Source organism: Passer montanus, unplaced genomic scaffold (assembly GCF_014805655.1).
Source record: "Passer montanus isolate IOZ18808 unplaced genomic scaffold, ASM1480565v1 scaffold43, whole genome shotgun sequence".
In the NCBI taxonomy this organism is placed as follows: Eukaryota; Metazoa; Chordata; class Aves; order Passeriformes; family Passeridae; genus Passer; species Passer montanus.
Genome location: NW_024369151.1, coordinates 5,524,131 through 5,542,393, shown reverse-complemented (window position 1 = coordinate 5,542,393; position 18,263 = coordinate 5,524,131). Strand labels below are relative to the sequence as shown.

Here is an 18,263-nt window from a genome sequence, read left to right as displayed (position 1 = left end):
TGCGGCCGCCCCCTGGCGGAGAGGCGGGGCCCGCTCCGAGGCCGCGGGTTCGAGTCCCGCCGCCGGCAGCGGAGCGCTCGGGAAACAGCCGCAGGTTCACCGATTTCCCACTTATTCTGTGTTCTCCTGCCCAGGCAGGGCTGCACCCGCCTTGTGAGGTCGCTCAGCCCCGGTCGCAGAAGCAGAGGGAAGGCTCCACCCGTGAACCACAGAAATAGTTTGGAATTCAGCTGCCCGGGATGTGTTTGGTTTTTCAAACTCACACGCAGCATCTCAAGAGGAAACCCCCACCGTAACCAATTAAAATGTAGTTTATTGGTTTCTCCCCCAGCACTTCTGGGATTTTTAAAGTGTTAAACACGCACAATTACAGATCTTTTGAAAAGTGATTAGTTTAGAAAACTTTCATGGCAAATACTGCCAGTGACCATATCACATAGCATATAAATAGGATACAAAAGAGAGAAAAATAGAAACAAGGTTTATTTTTGTTCCCCTAAGAACCATTTAGTAGAAACAATAGGACAATAGAGATCACATGGACTTTGGAGACTTGAAACACAAAAGACCTGGTTTTCCAGAAGGTGCAGGAGAATTTGATGAAGTTGAATATCTCCAGCTGCTCCTTAGTTGGCTTAAGGCAAAGTCAGGATTTCACACACCCCCAGGACTCACATGGCATTTGCACCAAGATCCCAAATGAAATGACATTGATTTCCTTCAAATTTATTTGTTTTGGCTCAGTCCTGGGTGGGTATAGTCAGAATCAGAAAATCAGGGTAAGAGGAGTAAAGCAACATTAGCATCACACTCACAAATGAAGGTAAGGATCGGGGAGTATATAAGAATCAAGTATAAAAAAACCAAACCAAACTCATAATTTCTGGTACAAAACTGTTACAAACACTGTGGTTGTGCAGGAGATTATCTCTTTGTGAGTGTAGAGCCCAAGCACCTCTGTTATTTTCAGCATCACATCAACAGTATAAAAAAATTATTTAAAAAAAACCCCACATGATCTCCCCAACAGAAAAACTGAAGGAGAAGTGAAAGAGAGCTCTTACAAGAATTAACACACTCAACAAACCTCTGACAAGTTTTAGGAGCTGAAACCATCATGACCCAACAGGAGGACAAGGATCTTTTCCATTATATGCAAAACCACCTGGTTTTGGGACTCAGTTTATGGCGTAACACCAACCTCCAGCACCAAACCAGTATTGCTGATACCCCACATTTTGATCAGATGCCAACATCATTTTATTTTATCATTCTACAATAAAAAAAAAATCCCCCAACAGTAACCCTGAAATGCCATCCATTTTTCTACCTCAATATGGCTTTTGAAACAAAGCTCCTACTCTGTGCTAAAAAAAGGTGCAAGCAAAGCATGGCTCTCACAGAAGACAGCGAGTGTGGCTGGGGGAGCCCAGAAAAGCACTTTCCCTAAAAACGTTGTCGTAGGAAGACTTGAGGAACTGGACGTAGTTCTGCATGCTGCGGTTGGTGCTCTCCGACTGCTCCAGCCGGTCCCGCAGGTCCTGGAGGCGGCTTTCGTAGCGGCGCTCTGCCTGCACAGGGAGCACAACACCGCTGAACGGCAGCAGCGTTCACCCTGCCCGTGCTAAACTCTTCCCCCAAAGCGCTGAGGAGAGCCAGGATTAGCACAGCAGGAGGTGACACTACCATAGATGGTGCTGTGATATTTATAATTTCTGCTCGTTCCCAACTCCATTCAGCAGCCCGCTGATAAAAGCAGGAGACAATGTGGCTTATCAGTTGGGCTTTTGAAATGTATTAGCTGTAGTTACCGGTAATGAAACACACCCTCTTCTGAAAAGCAATTTGACCCGATCCATCAGCTAACACAATTCCAAGTAAAACTAAAGCAAGGTAAATAGGACATGACAAAAGATTGCCAGTCTTTCCTCTAGAAGAAATCCTTTCCTCTAGAAGAGAAATTACACTCTGTCTGATATAGGTGAAATGAAGTTTAAATCTGTCCAGGATACCTGGTGCAAATCTCCTTTGAACAGAAGGAAAGTCTGATTCTTTTCTTACACACACATAACTTTATACCAGGTTAATTCATCATTGTGCTCTGACTTGCCTTACCACACAATCCTGAATTGGTGACAGCAGACTTGTCCTATGTCACACACATACATGGACACACACAACAGCACATCACATTCAGGCACAGCTCTGCATGACTTCAGCAGCACATCCACAGGATGATTTATGGAGCCCAATTGTTGCCAGGGCACCACCAGTACAGCAAGAGTATCCCCCATAAGCCACTCACATCCTCTTTGCTCCGATGCAACTGGTTCAGGTCTGTTTTATTCCTGCTCAGCTGGGTCTCCAAATCCAACACCTTGGACTGGGCTGCCCTCTCTCTGGAGACTGCTCGTTCTCGAGCTTGTTCCACCTACACAGAACAACGATTTTGTCAAAGGCATGTCTGTGGAAGAATGTTTTTTCCCTACCCATTGCCCACAAAAGCCCTTTAAAGTTTAACTGACACATTCTCATACATAAACAGCAGCTCAGTGTAGTGCTTTTCTCTGCTGCAAACCAAGTTCAGTTCTTCAACAATGCTGACAAACAGCACCAGCACATTATTTATATTTCACTGAACGTGATGATTTTAATGGGTTTTGCCATAAGCTGAGAAGACATTTTCAGCATTCTCACTGCTCCCCTTTCACAGCCTGGGTAGCTCTGGGTGAATTCACAAACATGAGAAGTCACTCACTTGTTTTTTGGCATCCTCAATGGCCATCTCCAGCTGGCGTGCCAGGGAGCTGCACTCGCGGCTCTTCTCCTCCAGCCGCAGCTGACACTGGTGAATCGACTCCTCACGTTTTGCTATGACCTGAAGGAATTCTATGTTCTGGGCACTCGTGGACTCTAGTTTTCTAGTTTAAGACAATAAGGGAAGGAAACCTATTCATTTTAAATGGAGTGTGTTTCATTCTGCCTTTTGTCAGGTCCTGACTCCTCTGGTAATAGATTCTATTCCCGCTTGAAAGGTGAGAGCCCCAGGAAACAGTTCTCCAGTCCTCAAATCAAAATTTCAAATATTGAAGGACCAACAGAGTACCCATATACCTGCATTTTCTGAGACATTGTCATTAAGAGAAATGTATAAACATAGGTAAAAATACTGTAATATCTAGTAACCTCAGAATTGTCAGGCTAGATTAGACAAGGAGCTGGTTTCTTTGCTGTCTAAACCATCATCCTGTCTAACAATATTCACAACAGGTGCTGCTGCAACAGCATATAACTCTCAGTGGACAGCTACTGATTAGAGAACCTTGTGGAACAGGCAAATGCACAGAATCCTGGAGGCATGTGGGGAACTGGAACAAGACTGAAGCTGTTTCAATCCCCTGTAAAAACAATGGAAATGGAAGGTTAAAAAAGCAAGAGAGCCTAGTATTTCTAACCTTTCTAGCTCCTCCACCTTCAAGGTGAGTTGCTTTTTCTCCTCTTGGGCAGACTGATATCTCTCTCTTGTCATCTCCATTTTGTCCCCCTGGAGGTCAATCTAAAAATTACAGGAATTAATTACTTCACAGAGTAGTCACTACACACACACATGTCCAACCACCTAAAACATATGCAGCTCTCAGAAGGAAATATGTTCCATTCATAACTTCTGGAGACCTTCAGAAAGGGAACCATGGATAGAAAAGAACTAAACATCCATTTTGCTGATGCTTCCAGTTACAGTCTAAGAAGGTGCAGGAAAACTCACCTGTACTGAAAAAGAAAAACCAGGACTGTAAAACCCTGCACATAAAGCAGCAGCCACAAGCCAAGCACACACATTAGAGAACAGCAGCCACAAACATGCCAGCAGCCCACAACAGCATGAGAGCCTGAAACACCAGGGAGGTTTATAATTCCAAACCACGCAGACTGAAATGGTCAGAGAGAGTCCATGTGGTGTTGTGAGGCACAGCTGTAGATGTCATCCGTGTCTGAAATTGTCCTGTAATACCTACACAGTGTTTCTGGGAACAAAAAACAGAAACTGGGAAAACAACCTGAAATCAGAGTGAGAAAATGGTTGGGCCAGCACCATCACCAGAAAACTACAGGAGGGAAAGCTGACAGGAGGATGAGGTAACAGAACTGGGCTGGTATTAGCAAGTGCTGCCACGGCTGCTAACAAGTCCCAGAAAGATTCTTCACCAAGGGATGAGAAACCTTTCAAATATTAAGGAATGCTACCAGCAAAGCCGCTAACTTCTTGCACAAAGACATGGCACACACCTTTATTTTGCAGTGCACGTTTAATCTTTTCAAAAAGAGACGAGAACAGAGACGAAGTTTGAACCTTGCTGTGATTAGAAATTCAATCTTTCCCAGTTGAGGTTTGCACTGGTACGGGTACTTTCTGCCAGTCCCTTACCAGCTGACGGAGGTCTGAAATCATGGAACACAGGTCCGTGTTCTTCTTCTCATAACACATGAGCTGTTGGTGGCACTCCGCCAGCTGGGTCTCAGTGTACTTTAGGATCTCAGGCAGCTTTTCCAGTTCAGAAATCTGGCTCTGGAACTTCTCACGAGTCTGTAATCAAAGAAGAGAACGTGAAGAACTTTCAAATGTTCATAAGATCAAGACTAAAAAATTTCTCAACTTCAATGAGGCTTTGTTAGTCCACAAACATGATGACATTGTGTGGATATTTGGCCAGTGCCGAAGTTCAAAACCTAAGGTCTTTTCCTGCTCCAAAAAGCTTTCACTTAGGATCTGGAATTCCCTATGGATTGTGTAAGAATGAGTATTTTGGATTATGGGCTTCAATTTTACTAGAAGTACAATCTCTGCTTCTGAGGTCAGCTGCTCCACATCAGATAATGGTGTAACCTACCTAATTCACTGTTCAAAAGCACTATTTCTGCAGCAAAGGACACACTAAATAATTTATACACCTCTGAAGAATGCCATATAGTCAGAAAGAAGCTGCTAAATGTTCATTCTGCAAAACCCATTGAACAAGCCCTGAGAAAAAAGCTGATGCAAAAGGCAGAATCAAGATAAGCCTTTTACTTCCTATTCACAGCTGTTTTTCACTAGATTCAGAACACTAAAACCCATTAATATCTACAACATGTCTTCAGAGGGATAGTTACCTCGTCAATCTCCTTGCTCATTTCATCCTTTATTCTCTGGTTCTCTTTTTCACACTTCTCCAGTCTTGCTGCCAGCTCATCTGCATCCTTTCGGGCCATCTGTGCCTGGACATTCAAAAAAGACCCCAGACTTCATCTGTTATAAATAGTTTTCAACACACGTTTGCAATGTCTTGGAGTAATTGAAACTGCTCCAGCTGGCAATAGCTAAGGGATTACAGAATAAGCCACAGTGGAAGGAGAAAACACCTCTGTCCAAGGGCTGAAGGTTCTGAGACCTACCTGTGCTGTGTAGGTTTCAATCAACCCTTCGTAGCTCCTGACAGAACTCTGGAGATGTTGCAATTCCATCTGTCCTTGGTTCAGCTTGTCCTCCATTGAAATCAGAGCAGCCTGAAAAAAAGAAAACATCTTCCATTGAGTGCTCGGAAGTACCTGCCATGTGAGCTGTCTAATCTTGCCTGGGCTAAGAAAATACAGTTTTGTCCATGCAAGTTGCCAAAACTTTTCAGACTTCAATAGACTGCCAATAAGAATTCCAACTTCTTTTCCTCCTAGCATTTAATCTTCAAACCCTTAGTCACTGACCTTTAGTTTTTCATTGTCTTTCTTTAAAGCATTGTTCTCTCCAGTCAGTTGCTGTACTTTATCTACCAAAGCTTCGTTTTCGTCCCGTGTCTGTTCCTGGATCTTTGCCAGTTGTTCCACCAGGTCTGCAACACGGCTACCACACAGAAAGAAAATTAATCCTTAAGTGACAAGAAGAGTAAGGCTTCTAACCTTTGAAAACTAGCCTCAGAAACATGGCTTTTCCCTATCCTTTCATCTTCCTCCTCTAGTCATGTATGCACACCTCTCTGTTAATACCGTTTTACTACTTCAATCTTTTTATACCACCTGGAAATTCACCGGAGTTGTCCCCCTTGGAGTTCAAACGAATTGTCTCAAAGATGCACAGGATAAAGATATGCCTCTCTCACCTCATACTTACTTAACTTTTCCCTGCAGTAACTTCTGTACTGCAGAGATACCAAAATATTTATTTACCTTCACAACAAAACTGGCACCAACTATACTACTTATCTCTTTTCATATCTTCCATTCCAGTTATTTAAAAATATCTCAAAACAAAAATAATCTCAATTGAAAGCATTACAAAATTGCAAAATAACAGTTTTAAGAGTCAGCAAAGCTCAAAGAGTCTGCCTTTGCTGTGGCAAGTCAGCAGCAGAAGTCACATGTTTCTCTCCACCTCTTCAAACTCTGCTCTAGCCCTTAGGCAGTACTGGTTTTGCTTGGTTATTTACAAGCAATCCAATTAAAATATTAATTTCAATGCTATAATTCAATTAAATTATCCTTGAATTTTGAATTCATCCCCACTCATGCTTCTTTCTCTGCACTGATTTTACTCTAACCTGTTCAGTGTAACGACCTCCAGTTCAAGGTCATCCTTCTCCTTCATTGCTTTGCTGCAGCGATTCCTCCAGGACTCGAGATTGCACTGGGCCTCAGCAACAGCGCTTTCCTGTCAGACAAGGGAAATACAAGAGGGAAAAGAGTAAGGGAGAAGGCAAAACCATCACTGGTGTGAGATATGCAGGCAATACACAGATGCCCTTAACTTAGGACATGCAGTGAATACAGTGACAGCTGAGCAAACTGGATTTGTTCTAAACTTGGCATAAATGGGCCACGGCATCAAGACAGAAATAAATTTCATTAATCTCCCCAGGGCTGCTACTAGAAGTCAACAATTTAAAATCGTGACCTCAAACTAGGCCTCTCCTGTTTCAGCCAGGTACCTTTTCTGCTAGCTGGGCAGTCAGTTTCTGCACGTACTCCTCATTCCGCTCCGCCCGTTCTTTCTGTGCACGGACCGCTTTCTTCAGGGCCTCCTTATCACACTCTGATTTGCACCTCAGGTCTTGCAGCTGCTCCAGAAGAAGCTCCATCTCTCCCTTAGTCTGATTTTCACTGGCCTCCGTATTCTGCGGGGGAACAAAACCCACCATATGGATTAATGTCCATATTACACCTGCAAACCCAAAGCAGCAACTGATTTCCTAGAAATGATGATGAGAACCAGGCACAAATCCCCACTGTTCAGCCTGGAGGTATTTGCAGTCAGGCTTCACCTACACAATTCTGTCTAAATGCTGAAAGAGATGGCAGCATGACATCCTCCTTTTCTTCCAAGAGTCCTCCCTTCTTCTTTCATAAGCTGCTTCCTAAAATACTGATTTCTCTGCTGACCAAAATAAATACTGTTTTAACAGTCTTTTGATCTACCTGAGAAAATTCTTTGTATTGATGAAATGTTTGCGTGTAACAATGCTCTTACTAGAACAGATTAAAGCTCCTCTAAACTATTAACACATTTATGTTCCTTGTAACATCCTCCCAATATATGCTAAATATAAAAGCCTTATCAAAATAAACCAGAGGAACTTTCTCCTCCTCATTTGTACTGGAGAACAGATGAACGAGGGTGATCAAACTGGCACAGCGTTTTTCCAAAAAAGCAAATTAAACAGTTTCAGTTTGTCTTGATGCTTGACTAAACCAAAGCCATCTTTTCAATAATTATGGAGTAACTAACTTAGGAAAAAGAAAATCTAATTAATGTACATAGACCTTAAGGCTAAGATTTTGCCTCATGCCTCAAAAGTGAAAAGATTTCTCTTTTCTTACTTAATTTGAAAATCACGCTGTGTGTTAATGCCATAAACATCACCAGCCAATATTTCAGCCAACCAGACTCTGTAAGGAGCTTCTGCTACTCGCCGTGTGAGTGAATTCAGTCCATGGGAGCAAAGGAAGAGCCAATCCCCAGGGAGCAGTGCACACATACCCGCAGCTGTGAGGTCAGACGGTTGTTCTCAGCATCTCTGCTCCGCACCTGGGCTTGTAAATGGGCTTTCACAGACTCCAAGGATCTGGCAAGTTCAAATGCTTTCTTTGCTTGTTCCTAGATAAGCAGGAACAAGACAAACACGTTTTTACTCAACAAGCTAATAGAAGGAACACTTGGTAACATGCAGTAGTAATCTCAGATTTCTTCACTGAATGACCTCCAGCCACCTCCAGGTGGACCCTCACAGCTCTTCTAGTCCAACAAAAAGGGACCAAATGAGCAGCCATTGATTTTACAACACACGTGAAGGACTGGCCTGAAAGGTATATTCTAGAGCAAAATAGCATTCATATCTGATCTCTTCCACTGCATTTCCCTTTTACTTCCTAAACTAAGGAACAGATTGGAATTTGCCATTGCGAACAAACAGGACCTTAAGCAGAATGGCAATTCAGTGCCCAAGCAAAGAGAATTCTGCCTATCCATCCTTGTCACAGGTGTCTTATTAGCAGAATATGGAACCCACAATGGTGTGAGTATTGGTATCTGCCTAGTTTTATAAGCAAGCCAGTCACTGATCACAAAACAGCAGTCTGTAAACAACCTCATCTTTTGGACTGACTGTGGTTTTACAGAACTGGAAAGTAGAAAAGAGAGGGAAAAATAGAAAAACTAAATTACCTTTTCTGCCACTATCTGAAGTGTGAGGGTTTCCACTTCCTTTTCTTTTCCCTGAAGCCTGATTTGAAGTTGCTGGAAAAACAAACACCATGCAGATGTTCAGGAACAAATACATGTAGGATGGCAGGTAGAAGGCAAGAGGTGTAACTGCCTCCCTTGTCAAGACCACCTGATCTGTGGCACGGTCTGTTATTCACAACAACAGCATACTCATCCCCAGAAAGACAGGATGCATTCTATTCAAGCAGGAAGCAAAAGGGATACATATAAATTTGTGCAACAGGGCACAGGATATCCTGTCAGGACCATATACACTCCACAGACTAAAAAGGGCATTTACCTACGTCTCACAGTTTTGTAGCTTCTGCAAATGCAAGAACTCTTGTCTCGGTTTACAGAGAAGGAAATTAACAAAAACTGGCACAAGGTAACTCATTCAGTAACAGAGCCCAATACACGGAATTATTCCCATTCTAATCCCCCATATTTCAAAGGCAATGAAAATTTACCCACTTTTAAATGCAGGTTGTTAACCAGAGGAACAATGTAATAGCTCTGATTACCACAAAAGCTCAAATAATTATTTTATTGACCTAAAAGGCACTAGAGTAAGATTTGACAGTGGAATATAAGACAAAGAAGGGCTTGTCATTTTAGATCTTTCTGCTGCATCATTAAAGAAATGAGAGACTGTGGTTTGCTTACCATGTTCTCTGCATCCAAGTCAGACAGCCTTTTCAGCAGCATTGCTTGCCGATCCATTACCTTCTGGGCATCTTTCTACAAAATAAATGCATGAGAAAAATTGTTAACTAAAAAGTCAATTTTATACAGGTTCTTTAAATGGAATTGGGAAAATCAACTATTTCTTCCCAGTTGCTGCAGCAGTTCTTAGAAGATATACAGAAACATCTCATTTGTTAAATATTTTATATATCGTTATCCATCTCAGAAAGCTCTTCCACTTCCCAGTCAAAGATTAAAATAAAAAGCATGATGGCAATGTAAGATCATTCTGAACTCTCCCACTACGCAGGGAAAGTAATATGGAAGAATTCAGACCTTTTATCCAACCTCGCTGATGGCTGAGGTAACTGTTACCACCAGCATGCTTTTGCTGAAATGGAATATAAACTACATAAAAACTAGAAATTTCATTTTTCTATTGCTCTTATCAACAGCAGAGAATGGTTCTGTACATGCAGCACACAATTGTTTCCAATTTCTCTGTTGTTGCCCTCAGAGACTACAAAATCAAAGTTCTGAATATCCATAGGCTCCCATTAGTTGAGGCCATATCAAGTCCTCAAACTCCAGCAATCCAATTGCAGCAGCAGTGTTTGAGACCAGCAGGATCAGCAGATACAGCTGCATCCAGAGGAGACAGCTGGCAGCACAGCAGAGCCTGAACTTTTTAATGCAGTCAAAGACTTAGAGGCTCTACCATCCTCAGAGCAGAAAAGCCAGTCTCACTCTATGAATTAGACAGAGATAAAGAAAAAAAACCCAAATAAAAACCATCCAACATTTATGGGTTGACATGGTCTACTGCAGGGCTGAGAAAAAGAGTTGAAAGATTTCAAACTCTAAATTCCCTTCCAGCCCATGAGACAACACTGTAATCAGCCAGGTTCCACACCCAGCAGTTCTCACCTCCCGAGACTGATGCTCTGCAAGAAGTTCTCGGAGTGTCCGGTTGGTTTCTTCAAAGGTGCTCAATTTCTGGAGCAGAAGCTCTTTTTGTCTTGTAAGAGCATTTATATCTGTGCTGCTCATGTGTTTCTCCTGAAGGAAAAATATTAAACAAACAAATAAATAAATAAAAATAAATAAAGTAATGAGAAAAATAAAACACAATAACTCAAACCCCGTAATACATAAACAAAAGGATGTAATTGTTCACTTTTGTGCAGAAGGTAACAGGAAATAAATACCCCACTTTAAAACCAAACCAGCAAACGCCTTAAGGATGTTAAGTTGCTCCATTTTTCCTTAGATTTGGCTGGATTAGCAACTATAACATTACTTTTTTAAGACAGCCATATAATAGGACAATCTAGGAAAGGCAAGAACAAAAAGGGACACCTACAATGTTGAGTCTCCCAATGGTATTTTTCAGGGCATGGATCTGTCTGGCAGCTGCTGCTCCATCTCTTTCGGCTTCATTCAGCTTGGACAGCAAACACTCCTTCTCCTGCTGCAAGCACTCCTTCTGCAGCCTGCAAGGAGAATTCAGCCATCAGAGAAACAAGAAGCTTTGGCAGCTCTACCAGACACTATTGATATAGAGTTGATTGGGTTAAAATTCATAAAAAGCTCAAATCAGAGGATAAAAGCTCAAAACAAAAACTGCTTAAGATCTACCCTCTTTCAGTGTGGAAGCTGTTTTGAGAAAAGGCAGTAAGCAGACATCAGGAGCTTGCTAAGATCACAGCTATGACATTTAGAGGGGACAAATCAGGCTTATACCAAAAGTGAACACACTGTTAAACCAAAACACAATGCTGTGCTTTTCCTGGGCACTTATGCCACACCAGGAATGAGTCCAAATGGTCGAACAAAAAACAGAAGAGCACACCAAGATATGCAGCTCAACATTTTTAGCCAGCACTTGTAATCTCAGAAGCATTCCCAGAGTTTCCTGAGAAAGGAGTAGAAAGTATTGACTTCCAAGTGATATTTCTTAAGGAAAATTAAAACTAACTCTCCTAAAACACTAATGTCCCCCTGGAGACACAAACTTCACTAATTCTTTAGATACAAAGCAGATGCAAAGATGTCAGACTTGCAGACCTTCAGGATCACTAAGAAAAAAGCCCATGGTTCAGTCCTCTCAGGGGCTGTCACTCCTGGCTCTCCATGATTTTTATAAAGGTAAAAAATTCTCTAGTTTTCAGGTCCACATTTATTCATTTATTGTTCTATCAATATCATCACAATTCAAGCAGAATCCCTTAATCTTTAAAATACTAATGGCAGAGCTAGGCTGACCCTCCACACAAGCCAACTGCTCTCAGGTTCCTCTCAAAGTAGGGATTTTTTTCCATTCCAAAAGTCATGCTAGAGCCCTTCTCTGCAGCTATTGCAATCTGGAACCCCCTTCTAAAAGGTGACAAAAAATCCAAGTGCATTAGATCTTCAGCAGCAGCTACAACCTCTGGTCAAGTCAGCAGTAAAGAAGGGAGGTGCCTGTGGATACCACAAGTGCAGGAACAGTGAGAAGTGAAGCTTTCTTACACAGTCAGGTCCTTCTCCTCCTTTATACGCTCAATGTTGCGCCGGAGCCGCGTGTTCTCATTCTCTGTTTGTACCAGCTCTTGTGTCACCTCATTCAGTTCTTCCTTCTGCTCCTCCAGGAGACGCTTTGTGATTTCCTCCTGTTCCTCCATTTGCTGCATCTTGACCTGAAGATATTGGAATAAAACTTAAACCAGGGGCTTTGGAAGTGATACACAGAATCCACATCCCCAATCAGTGACCAACTCATAGTCAATTAACTTATTGAAAGTATAAAAAAAAAGAAGTATCTCCTCCCAGGTGACAGGACATGAGGAAATGGCCTCAAGCTGTGTCAGGGGATACTCTTCACAGAAAGGGCTGTCAGGTATTGGAAAGGGCTGCCCAAGGAGGTGGTGGAGTCACCATCCCCGGAGGTGTTCAAGGAACTACTGGACATGGCACTCAGTGCTCTGGTTTATTCAACAAGGTGGTGATGGATTAAAGGTTGGATTCATTTATCCTGGATGTCTTTTCCAGCCTTTAACAAGTCCAAGTGCCAAATCCTGCACTTTTGCCTCAACAACCCCCTACAGTGCTACAGGCTGGGGGCAGAGTGGCTGGACAGTGGCGGGGCAGAAAAGGACCTGGGCAACAAGGTGGTGATGGATTAAAGGTTGGATTCATTTATCCTGGATGTCTTTTCCAGCCTTTAACAAGTCCAAGTGCCAAATCCTGCACTTTTGCCTCAACAACCCCCTACAGTGCTACAGGCTGGGGGAAGAGTGGCTGGACAGCGGCAGGGCAGAAAAGGACCTGGAGGTACTGGTCCACAGCCAACTGAAAATAAGCCAGCAGTGTGCCCTGGTGGCCAAGAAGGCCAATGGCATCCAGGCACTATTCCTGTATCAGGAACAGTGTGGCCAGCAGGACCAGGGAAGTCATTCTTCCCCCATGGCACTGGTGAGGCTGCACCTTGAGTGCTGTGTCCAGTTCTGGGCCCCTCAGTTTAGGAAGGATGTTGAGATGCTCAAACACAGGGCTGGTGAGGGGCCGGAACACAAGCCCTATGAAGAACAACTGAGGGAGCTGGGGTTGTTTGGCCTGGAGAAAAGGAGACTCAGGGGAGACCTCATCACTCTCTACAACTCCCTGAAAGGTGGCTGCAGCCAAGTGGGGGTTGGTCTGTTCCCCCAGGCAACCACTGAGAGAACAAGAGGACACAAACTCAAGCTGAACCAGGGGAAGTTTAGGTTAGACATGAGGAAAAAATTATTCACTGAAAGGCTGATGGGACATTGGAATCATCTGCCCAGGCAGGTGGTGGAGTCACCATCCTTGGATGTGCTTAAAAAAAGCCTGGATGTGGCACTCAGTGCCATAGTTTAGTTGATGAGGAGGTGTTAAGGTCATAGGTTGGACTTGATGATCTCAGAGGTCTTTCCAACCTAGTTCATTCTGCGATTCTTAATGATTCTGTGGTTCTGAAGTTTGTTTTTGCTTTATAATCATGCAAGTAATTCCATTAAATTTTGTAGCACGTATAAAATGGAAAATGTTTGATGTAAGAATCTACCTGACTCTAATCCTATTGTTGTTCACTGATTTGACATCCATGTAATTTTGAGTAAAATAATAAAACAGAATTTGCTACTCTAAGTGTTAACTCAATGTTAAAAATGCAGTTTACGCCCATCATGATGCATCTTTTGAGAGTTGGGAACATCTCCCACGTACTTTTTAAGTGGTGTCAAGTACATAAGAGCCTATTTATCTGGAAAACACAACATCACTGGGTTGCACATTTTTGAATCTGAATGAGAAGAAACAATCTCATTAAATAAGGGGATTTTTTTGACAACAAAACATCAATGCATTGTATTTTTCACTTTCTGGAGACATCAGTTTTCAGATTTTGGGCTTGGGCAGGAGAGATTATTTGGAACCTAAAGCACAGCAATACCTCATCAAATTAATAATGTTTTGAAATGTTTCATAATGTGGCTTAGTGAATTTCTCACCAGGATAGTTCAGCTATTCTAAATAATTCAGATTGATTTTCAAGCAAGCTACCAACAGCCTGGGTAGCCTTCCATTGCACCAAGACCTGCCTCCAGCCTCCTCTTGCCAAAAGATCAGATACAAAGCCCCAGTCAGCAGGTCTTTCCACTGTCTCCTCACCTCTTTCTTCAGTGTTCCCACCATGTTCATCAGGCTATCTATCTTCTTCTCATATTTGTTAATTTTGCAGCAAGCGGGATCATCGTCATCCGTGGAGAGGTCACTGAGGCGTAGTACTGACTGCATCCTGTCACACTCAGGGTTAGGTGTAGCTTCCAGGCGTTCACTTGATTCCTGCCAGGGAATAAAGGGGATATTTTTTTAGTATAACATTATAAATAATATTCTAACATTGCCAAAAAACAGAGACTGGGTCACATCACTGCAGCAAGGCTAGGAAAGAAAAAACATTGTTTACAAACAGCTCTTCTCTTTCCATCTGGGAAAGGCCAAGAATGCAGAAAGAATACAATGAAAAAGAAGAAAAACTAATCAAAGCTCAAATCCTCATCTAGGAAGTGCCAGGAATAAAACAGGTAAAACCATCAACCCATGAGAAAGAAAATATGATGCAAACCCTCCATGCTTTGGAAGACACCGAGACCAGCAGTCCCTCACTGAGCCTCCAGATGAGATCTTGAAGTGCACCAGTAAAATTGCAATAAAAAAATAAATGTATCTGGCTTCTAGAGACAAAAAGGCATGGCCACAGGCTGTTTATGAATTCTCAGTTTTTCTACATTAAAAAGAGAAAAAGATTTGCAGAAGACACTGCAAATAGATGGTAGGGGATGGTAGCCTTTCAGATCTGCCCAACTCTCACTACACAACTGCTCTCTTCAGCCTTGGCTAAACCTCAAAGCTTGTTTTAAAGAGCAAAACCAGGTGTACCTCCCACTTCAAGATGGTATCACGAGTGCTTGTTTTGCCTGGGGGTATCCAAGGGGCCTTAGTTTTCACCCGCACAGCTCGCACACTGTCCCCTTTAGATTTCTGTTTGTGCTTTTGCTAAAGAAAGAGAAAATAAAATAAATTACAGACCCTTAAAGAACCATTTGCAATTTTTAGTGCTGCAAAACCAAATGAAAGATCATTAATACAGAACTATCAGTAGTGCTTCACAGGATGCATCAGGTGAGATGAGGAAGCAGCCACCAAAGGAAGCTGACACCAGCCAGAAAGAAAGGCTGTTGCACACTCAGCTGACAGGATGGCTGGAGGTAGGACCTGGGATCCCTGGAAGGTCCCTTCTCCATCCCAGATTCACCTCACAAAAAAGCAGCTACATCATTTGACACTATGATTAATTTTGGAAAGCCCTGGAAGTGTTTTCCCTACTCTGCAGTCAACTAGAAGATTCACATTTATTTGTATTGAACTTGAGCTGCTGTTACTGAAGGGGAATTAAAGTGGTTTTGCACAATTTTAACCTTGTAGAAAAATCTGATGCTGGAAACATTGCCTACTGGCAATTGATTCATAGGACTCATTATTTTCACTGTCATTCCATCCCTTATGAAATTTGCCATTAGCAACAAACATATAATTAATAGAAGACTTAGAACAGGATGTTTGTAGATAAGGAAGAATGAGATAGCAACTTCCATCAACTTTTTAGAACAACTTTCCATAAATATCCAGCAACAAAAGCGGATATGGGATAGCTAGAACCTCAGCTTCAGTTTTGCCTTGTGCCTTTTGTGATAAGGCTGGGAAGAGACCTTCTTGGCTGCAGAACTCAGTGGACAGAGAATGTCCTTAATGCCAGAAGATGGTCCAAATGAAGATTCTTTTTCTAAGCACATTTATTTCAATACAATCAAGATGCTGCTTGAAATGCCTAAGTACAACCTCCCATCACAGCTCTCCTCAAAAACAGACATGAAGCCAAACAAAAAACATTATCAGGACACAGATCCAAGAAATAAAAGGGAAAAAATCCTCCAAATGATATCACATTGGAAGCAACATTTCTCACATGAACATGAAAAGCAATTCTGTATCATACCAAAATCATATTTCAACAAATCAACATAGCAAATGTATCACCACAAATTCACCACTGAATATGAAACGAAGTCTCACAGCTCTAACACAACAGTAGAACAGACCTGGAAGATTTTGTGATGCTTCTAGGGCCATCCACCTTCTCTGCAGCCCTTAAAACCAACCAGGTACACACTCCTACCTGGCATTTTGCAGGTGTGGTTTTCTGCCCCTTTTTAATATGCACATGGACAGGGGTGTTTTCATCCACATGGACGTGCAAAGGGGGAGATGAGCAACGATTCTTCATGGCTCTTCTCCCACAAATGGGAAAGGGAAATGCAATGAAGGGAAGGAAACCTGTGAACACGGAAACTGGAAATAACAACATTTCCTTCAGTGTTTAGAGAGAAACAGCGGCCAGCCTCAGTTAACATTTGAGCTTTTTATCAGTAGCATCTGCCATTTTGAACTTCACACTATTCTTCCACAAAGCCAGGATTAACACAAACAATTCCTCTGCTTCCAGTATTTTCTGCTCTTAACCTGGTTAGTGAAGATCAAACACAGCTGGATCAATAGCAGATGTCTGTAAGAATCATTGAAGTTCAAAGTCTTAAAGCAAGTGAGCAAATCAAGGGTTCCCACTGAACCAACAAAATCTGATTATAAAGAGAAACTTGAAGCAGGGAGGAGAATTAAGTGAACAGTTAAGAAAAACCATCAGGAACTCAATCATACCAATCCATCCTAGAACCCTGAACCTGTATGCTCCTTCATATGTGCTTAACTTTGCTTAACTTTTTAAGCATAAATCCTTAAAAGCCGTTGCATCACAGCATTTCTTTAACCTCCACAGAAACACATAACCATAACCTGACAGCACAGAAAAGCCAAGAGACACAAGGTCATCACGTTGGAGCCTCAGTTGATGTAAAGGCATAAAGCAATCGCAAATCTTACACAAAGCCACCGGCAGCACTAACCTGATTCTGGCAGAAAGGATATTGTCAGACTAGGTAAAGTTACTTACAGGTACTTTCAAGCTTTTGACTTTCCTGGATAAGGTTTTGGGTGTGGAGGAACTTTCTTCGTTGATAGATGAGAGACACCTGTTGCAGAAATAATAAAATTATTTAGAGGAAAAGGTGCCAATTTATGAACAACCTCTTCCTTTTGATTTAAAAGAATACCAAGACTAAAACATATGAAGTGCACAAACCCAAAACCCAAAAGTTGTTGTGCCCTAGTTTCATCTGTAAAGCACAGGATGAGGGAAGGACAGACTTTAATTCCCAACATACTGACAATGGAAATTGTTTTAAACAGTGGAAATGTTTTGAACAATTACACGATGGCATTATTCACTTACAAACTTTCATATTCTAGCCGCAATTTTTAAGGAACACAGCGGCACTTCTTTTCCTTCAGGAGCAGGGCGTGCACTGACAGAGCCCCTGAACCACCACGAGTGACAACCAAACGTCACTGTGCCTCCCTAGCAACAAGGCTCGCTCGTAAGTGTTAATTCCGCCTGCAGTCCCTGCAGGTTTTCCATGGAATCTGTGGTCACCTCAGGCTGGCAGAGACGCGGTCTGGGGGGCCGTGAGCGCTCGCAGCCCTGGGCAGGGCAGGCCTTCAGGCAGAGGGGCCCGGCAGCTCGCAACGCCCGCCGCGCCGCGCCGTTATCCCGAGCCCGTGGCTGCCGCCGGCCTGCCAGCAGGAAGGAGCCCGAAAAGCAGGGAGGAAGGAATCATTCCCGGGGCTCGGCCCTCACCCACACGGTGAGGGAGCACACAAACGGCGAGCAGACACCCTCCAGGGCTCGGGGAACGCCCACACGGTGAGGGGACACCCCACATGGCGGGAGCCCCTCCGCCCGCCCTGCCCTCGCAGGCCCGGCGCTCTCACCACGTAGCTCCGCGCGGGGTCCGCAGCCACTTCAGTTCCCCATCAGCGCGGCGGGTGGAGCAGGGGCGGCCGTGGGCCGAGTTCTGGGCACCTTGTCCGCACCAGACACAGGAGGAGCGGCCGCAGTGTCCCGGCCGCCGTCGCCGGCGTGCCGCCCGCGGCTCCACCATTGGGCGATTCGAACGGCCCTGAGCGGCGGTAACCGCCCCCGGTAACCGCCCGCAGCGCCATGCGGCCCGCACGAGCGGCCTCGGGCACCCCGGGCCCGCACGGCTCCCGCCCTCGGGAGCGGCTGCTGCTCCCTACAGAAAAGAGCATGAAATAAGTGGATTAATAAGTCAGTTTCCTTGGCGTTGTCTTTGAGATGAGTTTTACCGTCTTAAAGGTGACACCAGAACTG

The 18,263-nt window shown here is 43.4% G+C and overlaps 1 protein-coding gene across 3 annotated transcripts; it reads right to left on the bottom strand.

Annotated features, from left to right (window-relative positions):
• Nucleotides 1-309: 309 nt before the first annotated feature.
• On the bottom strand, nt 310-17,933 carry ODF2 (outer dense fiber of sperm tails 2). 3 transcript variants are annotated; one of them, XM_039719984.1, is made up of 21 exons: nt 17,864-17,923; nt 16,986-17,064; nt 16,155-16,327; nt 14,858-14,974; nt 14,087-14,260; nt 11,927-12,093; nt 10,779-10,908; nt 10,343-10,474; nt 9,395-9,469; nt 8,690-8,761; nt 8,006-8,122; nt 6,957-7,142; nt 6,570-6,679; nt 5,740-5,875; nt 5,434-5,544; nt 5,152-5,256; nt 4,427-4,585; nt 3,456-3,556; nt 2,759-2,921; nt 2,306-2,431; nt 310-1,571 (listed from the first exon to the last, which is right to left on the bottom strand). In XM_039719984.1, the coding sequence occupies exons 3-21, from the start codon at nt 16,260-16,262 to the stop codon at nt 1,398-1,400; spliced, it is 2,463 nt and encodes an 820-aa protein (XP_039575918.1). In that variant the 5' UTR covers nt 16,263-16,327; nt 16,986-17,064; nt 17,864-17,923; the 3' UTR covers nt 310-1,397. The 3 variants fall into 3 exon arrangements, with proteins under 3 accessions (XP_039575918.1, XP_039575919.1, XP_039575917.1); XM_039719985.1 differs by having other exon boundaries at nt 16,155-16,312; nt 17,864-17,912; XM_039719983.1 differs by having other exon boundaries at nt 16,155-17,064; nt 17,864-17,933.
• Nucleotides 17,934-18,263: the final 330 nt, after the last annotated feature.

What these genes read in the sequence shown, in the direction of transcription:
- ODF2 (XM_039719983.1), bottom strand. Translation starts at nt 16,343, where the DNA reads ATGTTGTTATTTCCAGTTTCCGTGTTCACAGGTTTCCTTCCCTTCATT. An exon ending in ATACCATCTTGAAGTGGGAG is followed by an intron (nt 14,261 to 14,857) that starts GTACACCTGGTT and finishes ATTCCCTGGCAG; the next exon opens with GAATCAAGTGAACGCCTGGA. An exon ending in GAGGTCGTTACACTGAACAG is followed by an intron (nt 5,876 to 6,569) that starts GTTAGAGTAAAA and finishes TCTGTGTGGTAG; the next exon opens with CCGTGTTGCAGACCTGGTGG.